Here is a 12,690-nt window from a genome sequence, read left to right as displayed (position 1 = left end):
GCTAGAGTTTTTAAAACATTGTCAGCCTCTCTCTTTTTGGTAGGAATTACCTTAGTTCTGAAACAGTCAGTTTTCAAACTCATGCCTGAGACACTCTCCACCCTAGCAGCCTGGACGGCACTCGCGTGGTAAGCGCCCTTTCTGCCAGAGACGCACGCTCCAGGGTCAGCTCTGCCCATCTTCTACCGTTTGCATAAAGCACAAACAAACAACACTGTGTCGTCTATCTTTTCACTCTCCATAAAGTAAAGGAAGCAAACCACACTGATTCTGAACTGGGCCCTACAGATGGGCTGCAGGAGGCCTTGGAGCCCGGAAGCGTGGGCGCACGACCCAGGGTGCGAGGAGGGTTCTCCAGGGCGAAGGGGCAGCTTCCCCAGGAGCCTCAGAGCGTCTGTGGCTCAAGAGTGAGACAAGGAAGGTGACCCGTCGGTTCCTGCACGACTCAGGCAGGTGCCCCGGGGCTGTCTGGGCCTCGCCAGACTGGGCTGCTCCACAGCCGAACCCTCCACCCGGGGACCCTACAAATACCGTCGTTCTCTACGTGTACCAACCACCACGTGAAAAGATGGCTCTGCTTTAGAGGGTTAATGTGACTCTTCCGATTACATTATCTAATATTGTAATTGAATTCAGTTATTTCGGTGGACCCAAGAAGTTTGCACGTAGGCCACTACTGTAAATGTATAGGTAAAACACTGTTCTTTTATATAATTTACTATTAGGACAGAAACATAAAACATTGTTTCCAAATTCATAAGCCAACAGCCACGCAGGGCACTCGGTCGTTTCGCACAACTTAATGGAAAGTTATTCCTGGCATGTCCACGGGAGAAATTGCAGTCACCTGGTACTTTGGAATTGATCTTAAAAGGGAACTGAGAATTTCCCAACTCATTTCTTTGACTAGGTCTTTCCCACCTGGTCCCAATAAGGTCACTAAGGAACACAAGGGTGAAGGTCTCAAATTCCTTAAAGGACCAAACTGTAGTTCAAACTCACTTTTTAAGTGGTGAAAAGGCAGTATTATCAACAAACACTGCTTTTATCCTCTCCTTTTTAAGGCACAGGCATTTTATTTTGTGTTTTAAGCTAAGATTTAAAAACTTAAAAACCGTATGTAGTCAAAGCACAAAGTAAGATTCAATTAACCATTCATTTTAAAATAAATTAGTAAAATATCCTAAGTACCTTTCAAATTGTCACTTTTATGTTCACTTTTAGAAAAACCAGGTTTTGGAGAAAGCCTGCAGTAAAAAGCACCTAAAACGGCCAAAAAGAAGTCGCAGTGTGGAGGTTCCTGCGTGTCCTTGGCAAATTCTACAGCAGCAGCTACCACTATTTCAAGCAACTTTCACTATACTATACCCGGCAGGAGTGGATTACTGTTTTTTTCTTGTATAAAAAGTACACAGAAGCCTCAGAGCTTCACGAACCTCAGGAATCCATAGTGCTCAGCTACAGAGCAGTAAACATCTGGGTATGTAATTACGAGCTCCCTTACACGGTTGCTTCACGGGCGAGTGAACCCCGGACAGGTTGAAGCACGTTACCGTGGAGGGAAAGCAGCCTCTAAAGAGAACATCCACGTCCACCACAGCCCCCGAAGAGACTCACCACAGACTCTGCTCTTCCGACAACAGAGAGCCACATTTTGGTCTCTCGGGCGCACCAGCTTCTCCAGCTGAAACACAACTGTCTACTTCCCCCGGTGGCAACAGCGGCACACAGCTGGCCTCTCAAGGCTCGCCACCACGAAGCTGAGCTGGACGCCACAACCCGGACGGCATTGAGCAACTCCAGCCAGACCGATGCAACACTTGGACTCTTACGTAACCGGGCAAGCTCAGATTTTCATTTACTTTGTACTTTATTAAACTTTAAAAAGAGCCAGAAAAATAAAAAGGAGGGAACGGTTTCTATTTAAAAAAATCCAAATTAAACAGGAAGCACTGTGCCGGCCCTCAGCTGAGTGAGAAGTAGCACCCCAAACTTCCCCAAAGCAGGGTTTCACAGAGTGGACAGCGCACGACGGTTCCAAGGCATCTGGATTCCATAAAACAGCCGCAGCCTGGAAGGGGCGTCGGCGGGCTGACATCAGAACCCTGCCCAGGCTCACGGCCGCGAGGCCACATGCTAATTAGGAAGAAGTAAAGAAGAACGGAGCCCAGCACAAAGGCCGCAGGAGCTCACGGAAAAGACCAAAACACACAGACGCAAGCAAGAGTGACGGGGGTAAAATTTAATACAGCGGCCTGCGGGCTCTTCTGTGTTTAACAAGAACAAAATGACAGATGACGGCGCTGTGTGATCATCAGGGACCAGCTGAAAACGCCCCACAGGCTCCTCTCCCCGAGACTCGAGGTGCGGGCACACTGAGCGTGTGGCGGGAAGCGCTCTGCTCCGGGCTGCACGTGTGCAGCGGGGGGGCGTCTGAGCCCGGGCGCCCACCGTGGAGGACGCAGAGCTCTGCAAGCACCCCAGCTGCCCGCACTCGCTGCACGGCCTTGGACTCTCCCGAGGCCACCCGCGCTGTCACGAGGGCCGACACAGCCCTAGCCGGGCATCAAGCACAGAGCGCCGTTTCAGCAACGTGGGCCCATTACAGGACTTGTTCACTCCTGCTCAACATTCCTTCGTGAGCACCAGAGAGACTACAGCTCTGCTGGAGAAAAAGCCATGGAGTCCACAGGTGAACTGTTGGAGTCGTGTCGCATTGTAAGAACAGACATTGACACACTTTTCATGCCTGAAAATGGCACGCCATCCGGTTACTAGAGCTCGCTCTTACCCCCTTAGAGCACCCTATGCCTCCGACCCTCCCTCCGAGTTCCACACTCGGGTATCCAGCGATGCACGCGATAATGCGCTCGCTTGCCTAGCTCAACAGGCATCCACCCAGCTCTCAAATCCAACACGCTCAAAACTGAGCTCTCGATTCTCTCCCTGCCAAAACGTGCTCCTCTGCAGGAGTCCCACCTTCAGTAAACACTCCCACACGCCCAGCTGCTGAAGACAGACCCGGGATACACTGATATTTCTCTCTTCCACTCACTACATACACCCAGTTCAGCAACCAAGGTGAAAGCTGCCATTCAACGAATACACATCAGCGCCCAAGACGCACCGGAAGCTGGCAGCCCTGCAGCAGCAGACGAGCCAGGGCCCGGCTGCCTGCAGGGGTGTCTGTCCCAGCAACGCCACACTGGCCCACGAGTAAACGTGCTGCCGCGGCTGCCCGGCCTCCGTCTCCGCCACCACCTCCTTCCCCCGCTGAGCGGACACTCCTCCCACTTGCAAAACCACGCGTAGCTCCCTCACTAGCCCCTGGCTGCACTTCTGAGCCCCCTGGACCACGCTCTCCAAGGCAGGAAGAATAAACTCTCAGGACCACACTCTGATGCCACCACGTCTTACGTGAGCCCTTCAGTGGCTACTCCCTCTAAAGCCTGCAACTGCAGCAAGCCCTCGGGCTTCTTGGAATCAGTGTCCTGGGGACCCGCTGTGAGCCCGCCTGGGCCCCACGGGGGGCCTGCAGGCCCTGCTGCGCGGCGTCTGGCCTTGCCTGCTCTCGGGCCGCCTCCAAGGGCTCCCCTCGCCTCCGCGTGCTGGCCCTGGGGCCGCAAAGTCTGTGCCCGCCCCTCCGCCAGGCTTCACGGCTCACCCTCAGAGGTCCAGCACACGAGGCGTCTCCTCGGGGGCCTTCGCTGACCCCGACTCCACGCTGGCAGGGAGAGGGCTTCCTGCGTCTGCTCCTCACCGACCCCGGCCACGCACCTGGCGCGGCGGAGCCCTGGAGCTGGCGCCCTTCGCTCCTGCCTCTCGCCGGCAACCGCAGGCACGGGGACAAGGCTGGACGGTGACTCTCAGCCTGGCTCCTTGTCTTAGCTGCCCACGGACACCTGGCAGCCGGGCGAGGTCAGAGGCCGGCCAGAGGGGGTTTGGGGGGTGCCCACGCGGTGCCTCACTGTTCTTCACACTCAGGACTCGGGCCAGAGGGAAGGGCCCAGAGACACTTAAGTAGATCTTACTTAAACCTACAGAAGACAGGTAGCTTTGTATTGAAAGAGATAGGAGAATTTCAAATCTCAAGTAAGACAAGTATCTGAAATAAGATTTTTATATACATATATACATGTAAAAATCAGAAAATGCGGGCGTTACATTTTTCCTGTATACTGGAGTGTGGTGGGGTAATTTTTATCCTAATAACTTTTTTTCCCCCCTGAAAATGGGCATTTGACTCGCTGAGCAAAGAGGAGAACAGTCTGCGGCCGGTAACTTCCCGCTCACATCCCCCAGCGTTCTGAGCTGTGGGCCCACCTGATCACGACAGGCGGGAAACGTGGCCCACGAGCGGGACCGCATCGGAAGGGGTGAGCGTGAGTCCTGGCCTGCGAGGCTCTGGCCTGGCTCCTTGGCCTCCTTGGGTGAGCCCAGGTGATGTGGTGCTTCAGACCACACCTGCCTTCCACGTGCTAATGCAAAGGCTCAGCTCCTCTGGCTGCTTTAGTCCCAGTGCTGTCCTGCCTCCTGCACACCAAGGCCCTAGAATCTCGGTTGCACCATGTCCCTTCTTCCTTCCAAACCCTTTCGTTTCTCTGAGAAACAGAACACCCCACCTGTCAATGGAGAGTCTTCAAAATGAGCGAAGGCCCTCTTTCCCCTCGGCTCTCCCCAGACAGGGCCGTGCCGTGCGATGCTCCCTTGCTGCAGTGCCCGCGGCTCGAGGCCTCTAGGACCCCTGCTGCCAGGAGCTGCAGCCTGTGGGGGGCCAGGGACCCGGGGGCCCGCTGCACACGGACACGGGAGCAGGGTGTCGGGTCCCTCCCGCCCTGGCTCCCCGGGAGCACCACCTGCCCAGCTTGGGGAGCTCGCACCCTGGCCCGTCCGCGGAGTAGTCACCCTGGGAATGCAGCGAGCCCGGGGCTCCATTCCCACGCCCTCGCCCCCTCCCAGACGCAGAACCAGACGCGCAGCTCGGCCCCGACAGCTGCTGGCCCAAGGCCTCAAGAATGAAGGCTGGCAGCGCGGCCACGACCTGTCGCGTCCTACCTTTGCTGCGACAATGCTGAGGCCCATCCCGTTCTGCTTTTTGAGGGTCACCGTGATTACTTCAGGTTCTTTCCTCAGAGGCTGAGCCTAAGAGATGGAAACAGAACTTTACTACAGGCCTGAAACACAAGTACCGCCACTCGGTCACTCGTTTTCTCTCCGGTAGTGGGGAGAGGAAACCAACAGAGAGTGGAAAAGGAAACAGTAAAAATCAACGAACACAGATACTCTTCCTGGAGTGACCTGGAAAAGTAAATACAAATAGTCTTGACTCCAGAGCCTTAAAGATGAATCATCACAGATGCTATATAAATGTTATCTAAAGAACTTAATTTATAAAATAAAACTAACCTTGCATTGCTATCACATGAGAAAAACCTGATCATAAAGAGAAAATTAAATTTTTACTTTATTATCTTTCAGCACCAATTACTAGGTGTTTTTTAAAAAAGAAATTTACACTTACTTTACACTGTCTATGGGGGGGACTGCAAAAACAGTGACGACAAAGATGATCTCACATCTCTGTCTCTTAAGAAAATTCAACAGCAAAAATACAGCAGCCACAGGCTTCAGACAGTGGGACCCAAAGTTCTGCATGATTCTGTGAAGGCCGTGGCTGGGGAATAACTTAGCGACCAATAAGACAGGCCAGTTTCTGAACAGATCCACCAACAAATGAGCAAGTGAAATTAGCCACTGAAGTTACATGTCCTGTACATGTCCTGCCTCATGTGAAAGAGCCAACAAAAGTAAAGAAGAAACTCCCAGTGCCCACACTGAGAGAATTTAATCAGTTAAACACGTAAGTATGCAGGCACATGGCCAAGAAGTGGTGACTGTACACATGGCTTGTTAATTGAGAACCAAAGTCTGGATGATAATATTTTAAGGGAAATAAATAAGATTAGGTGACAAAGCTTTTTAAAATATCAAGACCTGAAATCTTCTCAGGGATCCATGAATAAACTAGAAAGTTGAAAAGAATCAGTGATTCCATCTAAGGTACTTGTTTTTCTATAACATCTGGGAATTAGAAATTGCTCCTGTTACTTGCTATTAGCTAAACAACAGCTAGTAAAGAGTATTAGCGGCACATTCACTGTATCAGTAGTTAAATGTGATCTACTTGGTGTAACAGCAATCACCAACTAATTCAATTTTTGGAGATGCTCAAATCTAAAGTTTGCTACTAAGCAAAAATAATTACTTTGAATTTAATATACAAAACACATCACACTGTTCCCCTTACATTAAGTGTTGTCACCTTACATACTCCTGTTTTCTTAGAAATTAGGTAAGTACTAGGCACAATGTTTTGAGTAAGGAATAAGTTAGGACACCACAAGGAAGTTTCTAAAGCTTCAGAAGACTTGTGGTTGGTTTTCATAGACGAGAATCCCTGAATCTTGGCCTGGGCACACTGGTATCAGGGCCAGGGGACTGACTGCCACGTCTGTCGCACGTAGCACACCGACCCCGCCCACAGTCACCTGCCCAACGTGTGGTCACTCTGCTTGGCTCCCCTGAACCCTTACGTGGCTTAAGAGGCAATTACATTTAAGGTAACGTTTAAGGTAAATGGAATGGAACAAAAAAGTTCTAAAAGGAAAAATTTCATTTGTTTGTATTTTTCCTGGAATGACTTGCTAGTGTACGTAGCATATGACAACTCTGGTCTGGTATCACTTTCTCAGACAAGGAAAAGCACCCTTCCTTGTTTAAAACTCTCTGTGGGAAGCAAGGCAGAATTCTCCCTAAAATCTATGAGGCTAGTGAATGCTGGGATGACCGCTCTTTCAGAAAGACACAAGGTATTAGTAAATGATTTGGCACACATTTAAGACGAGGCAGAACTGACTAGAAAAACGAAAATACTTTTACCAAAGAAAACTTCTCTAATAAAACCCATTGAGACTACCATATTAAAATATATTTTTAAATAGGTATTACGGTTGACGTAACTGTGGGTATAAGTATGCTTTATTTTTAAAAGTACCATTTGTTTACAGACAAAACTATATAGACGAGGCCTGAAAATAAAAAAAAAAACATTTTCAAATCGTAAGGCACCCGCTTCTTTCCTTGTCCGTCTGTCACCGTCACGATACTTGCCAGTTCTGTGTTCTCCCGCGTGAGGTGAGTCTCATAATCTGCACCTTCAAAATATATTGTCCAAGCGCCTGGCGAACGTGGGTGAGGAATTAACCGGCAAAATCCTGGGGAGAAAACAGGCAAACTGTTAAGAATGAAAAGCACACCACGTCGGACCCATCATCTCCGACAAGGGAAGCAAGAGAAAGCAGTAACTGCATGCTACCTAATGACAACATTTATTTTCCTTAATTACTTTTACTCTCTCTGAAAACGGAATCATCAGACATTTAAAACTGCGTATTTGCTTTGGTCCAGTGGAATTTCAGCACCAAGCAGAGAAGTGAAATTGGTCTCCCCTCTTCTTTATTCCGAAGACTTTTTCCCTTACATCGATGAAAAATTACAGAAGTGCACGGAAATTGCTTCCTTGCAGACTGGCCTGCTCTGCTCAACTAAGAGCTCCTCAGTCAAGCTGAGAATCTCTAACACAGGAAAGGAAAGAGGGGCCAGAGAACGGCACCAGCACAGACGTCTGCGCACAGGCTCACAGGCTGGGGCAAACGATTTATTCCACTCGTATAGCAATTCTGGGGTAGGACTGGCCTCCTTCTCATCACTCTTTGCCCACATTTTCTGACAAGTCACACTCACTTACATTTCTTCCAAACGAAAATTCAGAATCATTTTATACTGTTTTAAAGAATATCTCTGATATGTTCATCAGGGACAAATGACATCTTTACAAAACTAAGCCTACGTCATTCCTCATTTGTCAGATCTTACAGAGTTTCTCAGAGATTTCATGACAAAGTCAGATCACACAGGCCCTGCACAATTCTTCTTTTCTCCAAAGTGGTCTTATTAGCAGCAGCTAACAATTACGAAGAGCACACTGCTTGCCAGACACGCCCTGGTCCCCAAGACCTGGGTGCTGGGGGGGTGGGGGTGGGGTCCTGGCTGGCCCCTGCTGGTACCCTCATCCACACTAGTGTTCCACCAGCAAGGATCACTTGGGCTGTTATCTTTGGACAGTTATGAGGTTGTTTGTGGTAGAGGGAAAAGAAGACATCACAAATATACTCAATTCAAATATGGGCACAAATTATTTTTACTTAGTTTTAGTCCTTTTTTTCAAAAAAAAATCACTGTTTCAATCCAGTTTCATTGAAATATTACGTACAATTTACTTCTTTCCCATGTTTTAGGGAATCATAATTCTCATGGTTTTGAAACGTCAACAGTTGTAATTTTCTAATTTTTTAAACATCAGGTTTGCACGTCTGGACCATATGCACACAGACGGTTTACTTTCTCAGCATCAGGAACGCACCTCAGGTCAGGTATGAGTCCGTGCTGGTTTTATAGCTTCTCTCATAGAATCGTATCACACGAAAAAGCCAAAGGAAAATAAATTGAGAGCACACAGCAGTTCTTTCTTTGGCTTACAAAAAAATTGAGCATGAAAAATTAAAACCGCTGACATCATAGACGAAAACACCCAGTTCTCTGTAAGTCTTATTTAAAAGCGGCTTTGTACTTGGCTACATTATCATCTAAGATGTGTGAAAACAGCGTGGGGCTGCCTAGACCGTGAGGAAATACCACGTACGCCCCACAACGAATCATTCGGGAAAGCCTAAGGGGAAATCACGGAAAAAATGGCATCGTGCAGTCAGGATGGCGCTGCCCCCGGGCTGGCCAAGACCTTCTCCTCAGCACCTACTGTGGAGCCGGCAGCTGGGTACCCAGCACGCCTAGCACGTCCCACGGGGGCTGGCGAGTCAGCCTCCGCAGGCTTATTCACAAGGTCCTGAAGAGCAGCTCTGCCGGCACGTGGCCCCGAAGGCCCTCTGCCCGGCACTGAGCAGGCGGAGAGCAGGGACGACCGCCAGCCTGTCCTGCTGGACGCACACAGACGGCTCACACGCTGGCACCAAGTATCACCGAAGACGGGGAGAACCACGGGTGGGGAAGGTGGCAGCAGTGTGAGGGAGAGGCCGAGTCCACAAAGGGATGCTGGCTGGAATTTCAGAAAAACAGGGCCACTGCCGGGAGTCAGACAGCGGGAAGAGGAGTGGACGCGGGGAGCGACCACATGGATGCACAGCACACGGTCCAGTACTGGGAACACGGCTCGTGTGCGTGCAGGTAGGGGGCCAGGACTGGCAGGAGATGGTGCCACGCCCAACGGCAGGTGACGGGGACGTTCAGAGCAGGAGAGCAGGAACCAGCCCGGCGGTGAAGGTGCCGGGCTGCTGCGTGAGTGTCAGGGAGCCCACGGGAGCAGGGAGGACACCCCAAAGCAGCCCCACGGCCCCAGAGCGGCTGCCCTGGCCACCACTTCCCTACCAGGCCCCCGCTCAGGCCACTGCGGCTCAGGGACTCCCGCTGCCCGACTGAAGCTCTCTCAGACGTGCCTGCAGCCCGCACCCCTCCCTTCCGTCCTGCTTGTCCCAGAGTCAGGGCTGAACTGAGGGCTCTGCCAGCCCACCGCTGCCCCTGCCCCTTCATCCTGCACACACACCGATGCTTTAAGAACCACATCCCACCCTGCCTGTGCTTCTCCCAGGACAGCACCAAGAGCTCAGTCAGCGCTCCGGGGAGGGTTACAGACACGTCTGCCAGCTGCTGTACAAACACATTTCGTTACAAGAAGCAGCAGCCTTTATAAAATGAATTTTTTAAAACGATCAAAACCTTTGAAGATGTAAAGGCCTATTGTGGTGAGTGAAACATTCACTGAAGTTAAAAGTCACACTCACTAAGTTTATATATTTATATATCTACGGACCTTAATTTAAGCAAAAAAAAACAATAACAGAAAAGTTAACTCCTAAATTTTGCATCTCTTCTGCTACTCATCTGAGCTCCACATTACACAAAAGCAGAGACTAGAAGTGAAATCCGGTCTAATTTAAAAGCTCGTGGCTCAGGTGTAACTGTGGTACAGGCAGACCTCTTTTTATCGCACTTTGCAAAGATTGTTTCCCCTACAGATGGAAAGGTCTGTGGCAGCCCTGCATCAGGCAAGGCTATCGACGCCACTTTCCCCACAGCATTTGCCCACTTCAGGTCTGCGTGTCACATTCTGGTAATTCTTGCACTCTTTCAAACTTTTCCATTATTATCACGTGTGTTACGGTGACCTGTGATCGATCTGTGACGACTAAGACTTGCTGAGGCTTGGGCGGTGACCAGCATTTTTCAGCGATAAAGTACTTTTTCATCGAAGGCACGTCCATTGCTTTCCAGACATACTACTTCTGCACGCCTAACAGACGGATTACAGCACGGTGTAAACATAACTTCCGCACATGTGCTGGGAACCAGAGCTTCACGCGCCTTGCTTTCCTGCGGCGTCCTCTTCATCGCCATGGCCTGGAACCAGACCCACGGCGCCTCCGAGGTCGGCCTGTGTCTTCCTCGGAACACATCAACAAGAGAGTGGACAGAGGGCACAGAGCAAAAGCGGGAAGCGAGCTGCGCTGTGCCGGTGCATCGGCACACACGCGTGTGCGAGCTTGGCGTCGTGACGTGCATGGGCTCGCCCCGTGCCACAGTGCCAGGGGCTCCACGCTCAGCCACCTGCTCAATCCTCAAGACAGCCCCGTGGGGTGGCACCGTCGACACGCCCACTGCACGGGGGGAGGTCAATGGCGACAGTGGGGTCAGAGCTCCGGCCCTCTGGTTCTAAGGCTGGTGCTGTTCTTGCCTGCCCTGCTCTGGGGTCACCAAGACTTACGGTTTGCGCTTACGGGGCAGATGGAGCTCCCAGGCTCACACAGAACCCAGGAGGGAGGGGCAGCCAAGGTCCCTCCTGCTGTAACCTGACACCAGGCAAGCTCTCGGGCGGCCGGGGCAACACCCAGGACCCCGTGGTCTGCACGCCTCTGACCCCACGTCCCCACGGGACGCTCCCTTCCAAGCCGCTGGACCCCCAGCTTTTCCAGCACACAGGGCGCACACAACGCGGGTGGGCTGACACACACCGACACACGAGCGCAAGGCTCGCCTGCATGCGGGCCAGCTCGGATGCCAGGTGTGGGCACCGCCACCCACCTCTCTGGCACAAAGGGTCCAGAAACTCCTGTAAGCCGTTTGGGATGTTTCTGACAACGTCGCAGGAGTAGCCGTCCTCGGGCAGAAGGAACGGCAGCTGCAGGTCGGGGTCCTCCTCCAGCTGCACCTCCCGCCCGTCACTGCGTGCCAGCTCGTCGGCTGTGTTCTCCGCCATAGCCACCACACGCTCCGTCAGGTCCTGGTTGGAAAAGAGACACAGAGCTGAGGGCGCGCGCGGCGACGGGCGCGGCTGACCAGCAGCTGCCAGAAAAACGCTTAAGCACGCGTAGCGTGGCTACATACACACGCGCAGGGAGGGTGAAGTCTATCAACAATTCAAATCAGTCTGTAAAGCGATAAAACACTAGCACAGCACAGACTCTTAATAGATCAGCTTCCATATTAATTATTAATTTCCAAAGACCTGTAGTTTTAAACAGAAAGAAATTCTTCGACCACAAGAAAACGGTCTTTTTCCCTTCTCAAAAGTAGTTTTTTCCTTGCACAATTTTTTTAACATCCATTTGCTAATAGTCTTATTTTTATACTTAACGACATCGGAAAAATCTCACACAAGGTTAAACGTAAAAAAAAGTCAGGACAAAATTATCTATTCCCGGCTTATGCAGAGGTTATTACCTTATTATGGGTTTATGGGTGATTCTTGTTTAAAAACTTTCCGTTAGTGAGATAACGTACACACAGGACAGTTCACAAATCCTAACTGTACAGCTGAGCACACGAACACTCCGCCCCCACCAACCAGCCCGCTCGGGGGACCGAGCCACACCCACTGCGAAGCTGCCCTCACTGCCCTGTCCTCCGTCCCCAAAGTCTCGGCCACCCGGGCTTCTAACCCGCGTCCTCCTGTGTCCCCAAGTCCGTGCAAATAGAAGCCCAGGGTGTAGAGCTGGTATGTGGCTTCCTGCGTTGCTGTGCAGTCACGTTAGGCTCCTCTACCGGACTGCGACACGGTCTATTCGGGGACAGGTAGCGGTTTCCAGGTTTGGGCGATTCTGTACCTGTCTTCTGTAGGCATAAACCCCACACTGGAGATCGAGACATCCATCCAACTGGGTTGCCTCTCTGCCGAATTCTCAGGGCACGTGCAGCACTCCTCTCTGTAGAGAGCCACCTGCAGCACGTACTGTTTTCCGTGTTTCTCACCCTCTGTCCCTTCTAGGAGGCATCCCAAAATAGCAGACTCTGTTCTGGACAAGAACCTGGGTTTTACCAGGCAGACACCTCTGCACAGGTTGGGGAGCCCCTGCAGCTACTCTGCTGCGTGAACACAAGGATGGCACTCGGGGTCTCAGGTCACAGCGCCGCGCCCGAGAACTCAGATGTCAGGGCAGCTTCCTCACTCCCCGCCCCGGCTTTCCAACCATTTTCCAACAACCTCATTCCCCGAATTAAACCCGTTTCTACTGAACATGCTTATGTACTTTCTACTTCTTGCACCGACCTCTAACTCATACA

General features: G+C 51.2%; 1 protein-coding gene across 10 annotated transcripts in view; it reads right to left on the bottom strand.

The window, feature by feature from the left end:
- Window positions 1–12,690, bottom strand: part of AFDN (afadin, adherens junction formation factor) — a 138,740-nt gene that overhangs the window by 31,802 nt on the left and 94,248 nt on the right. For all 10 annotated transcript variants that reach the window (XM_029223505.1, XM_029223508.1, XM_029223511.1 and 7 more), the window contains 3 exons: window positions 11,212–11,410; window positions 7,171–7,274; window positions 5,056–5,142 (listed from right to left, as the gene is read on the bottom strand). In XM_029223505.1, the coding sequence (XP_029079338.1) occupies window positions 5,056–5,142; window positions 7,171–7,274; window positions 11,212–11,410 (390 nt within the window). The remainder of the gene's footprint in view (window positions 1–5,055; window positions 5,143–7,170; window positions 7,275–11,211; window positions 11,411–12,690) is intronic.

This window comes from Monodon monoceros, unplaced genomic scaffold (assembly GCF_005190385.1).
Source record: "Monodon monoceros isolate NGI ecotype Baffin Bay Population unplaced genomic scaffold, NGI_Narwhal_1 Super_Scaffold_15, whole genome shotgun sequence".
Taxonomy (NCBI): domain Eukaryota; kingdom Metazoa; phylum Chordata; class Mammalia; order Artiodactyla; family Monodontidae; genus Monodon; species Monodon monoceros.
This window is presented reverse-complemented; position numbering and strand designations above follow the sequence as displayed.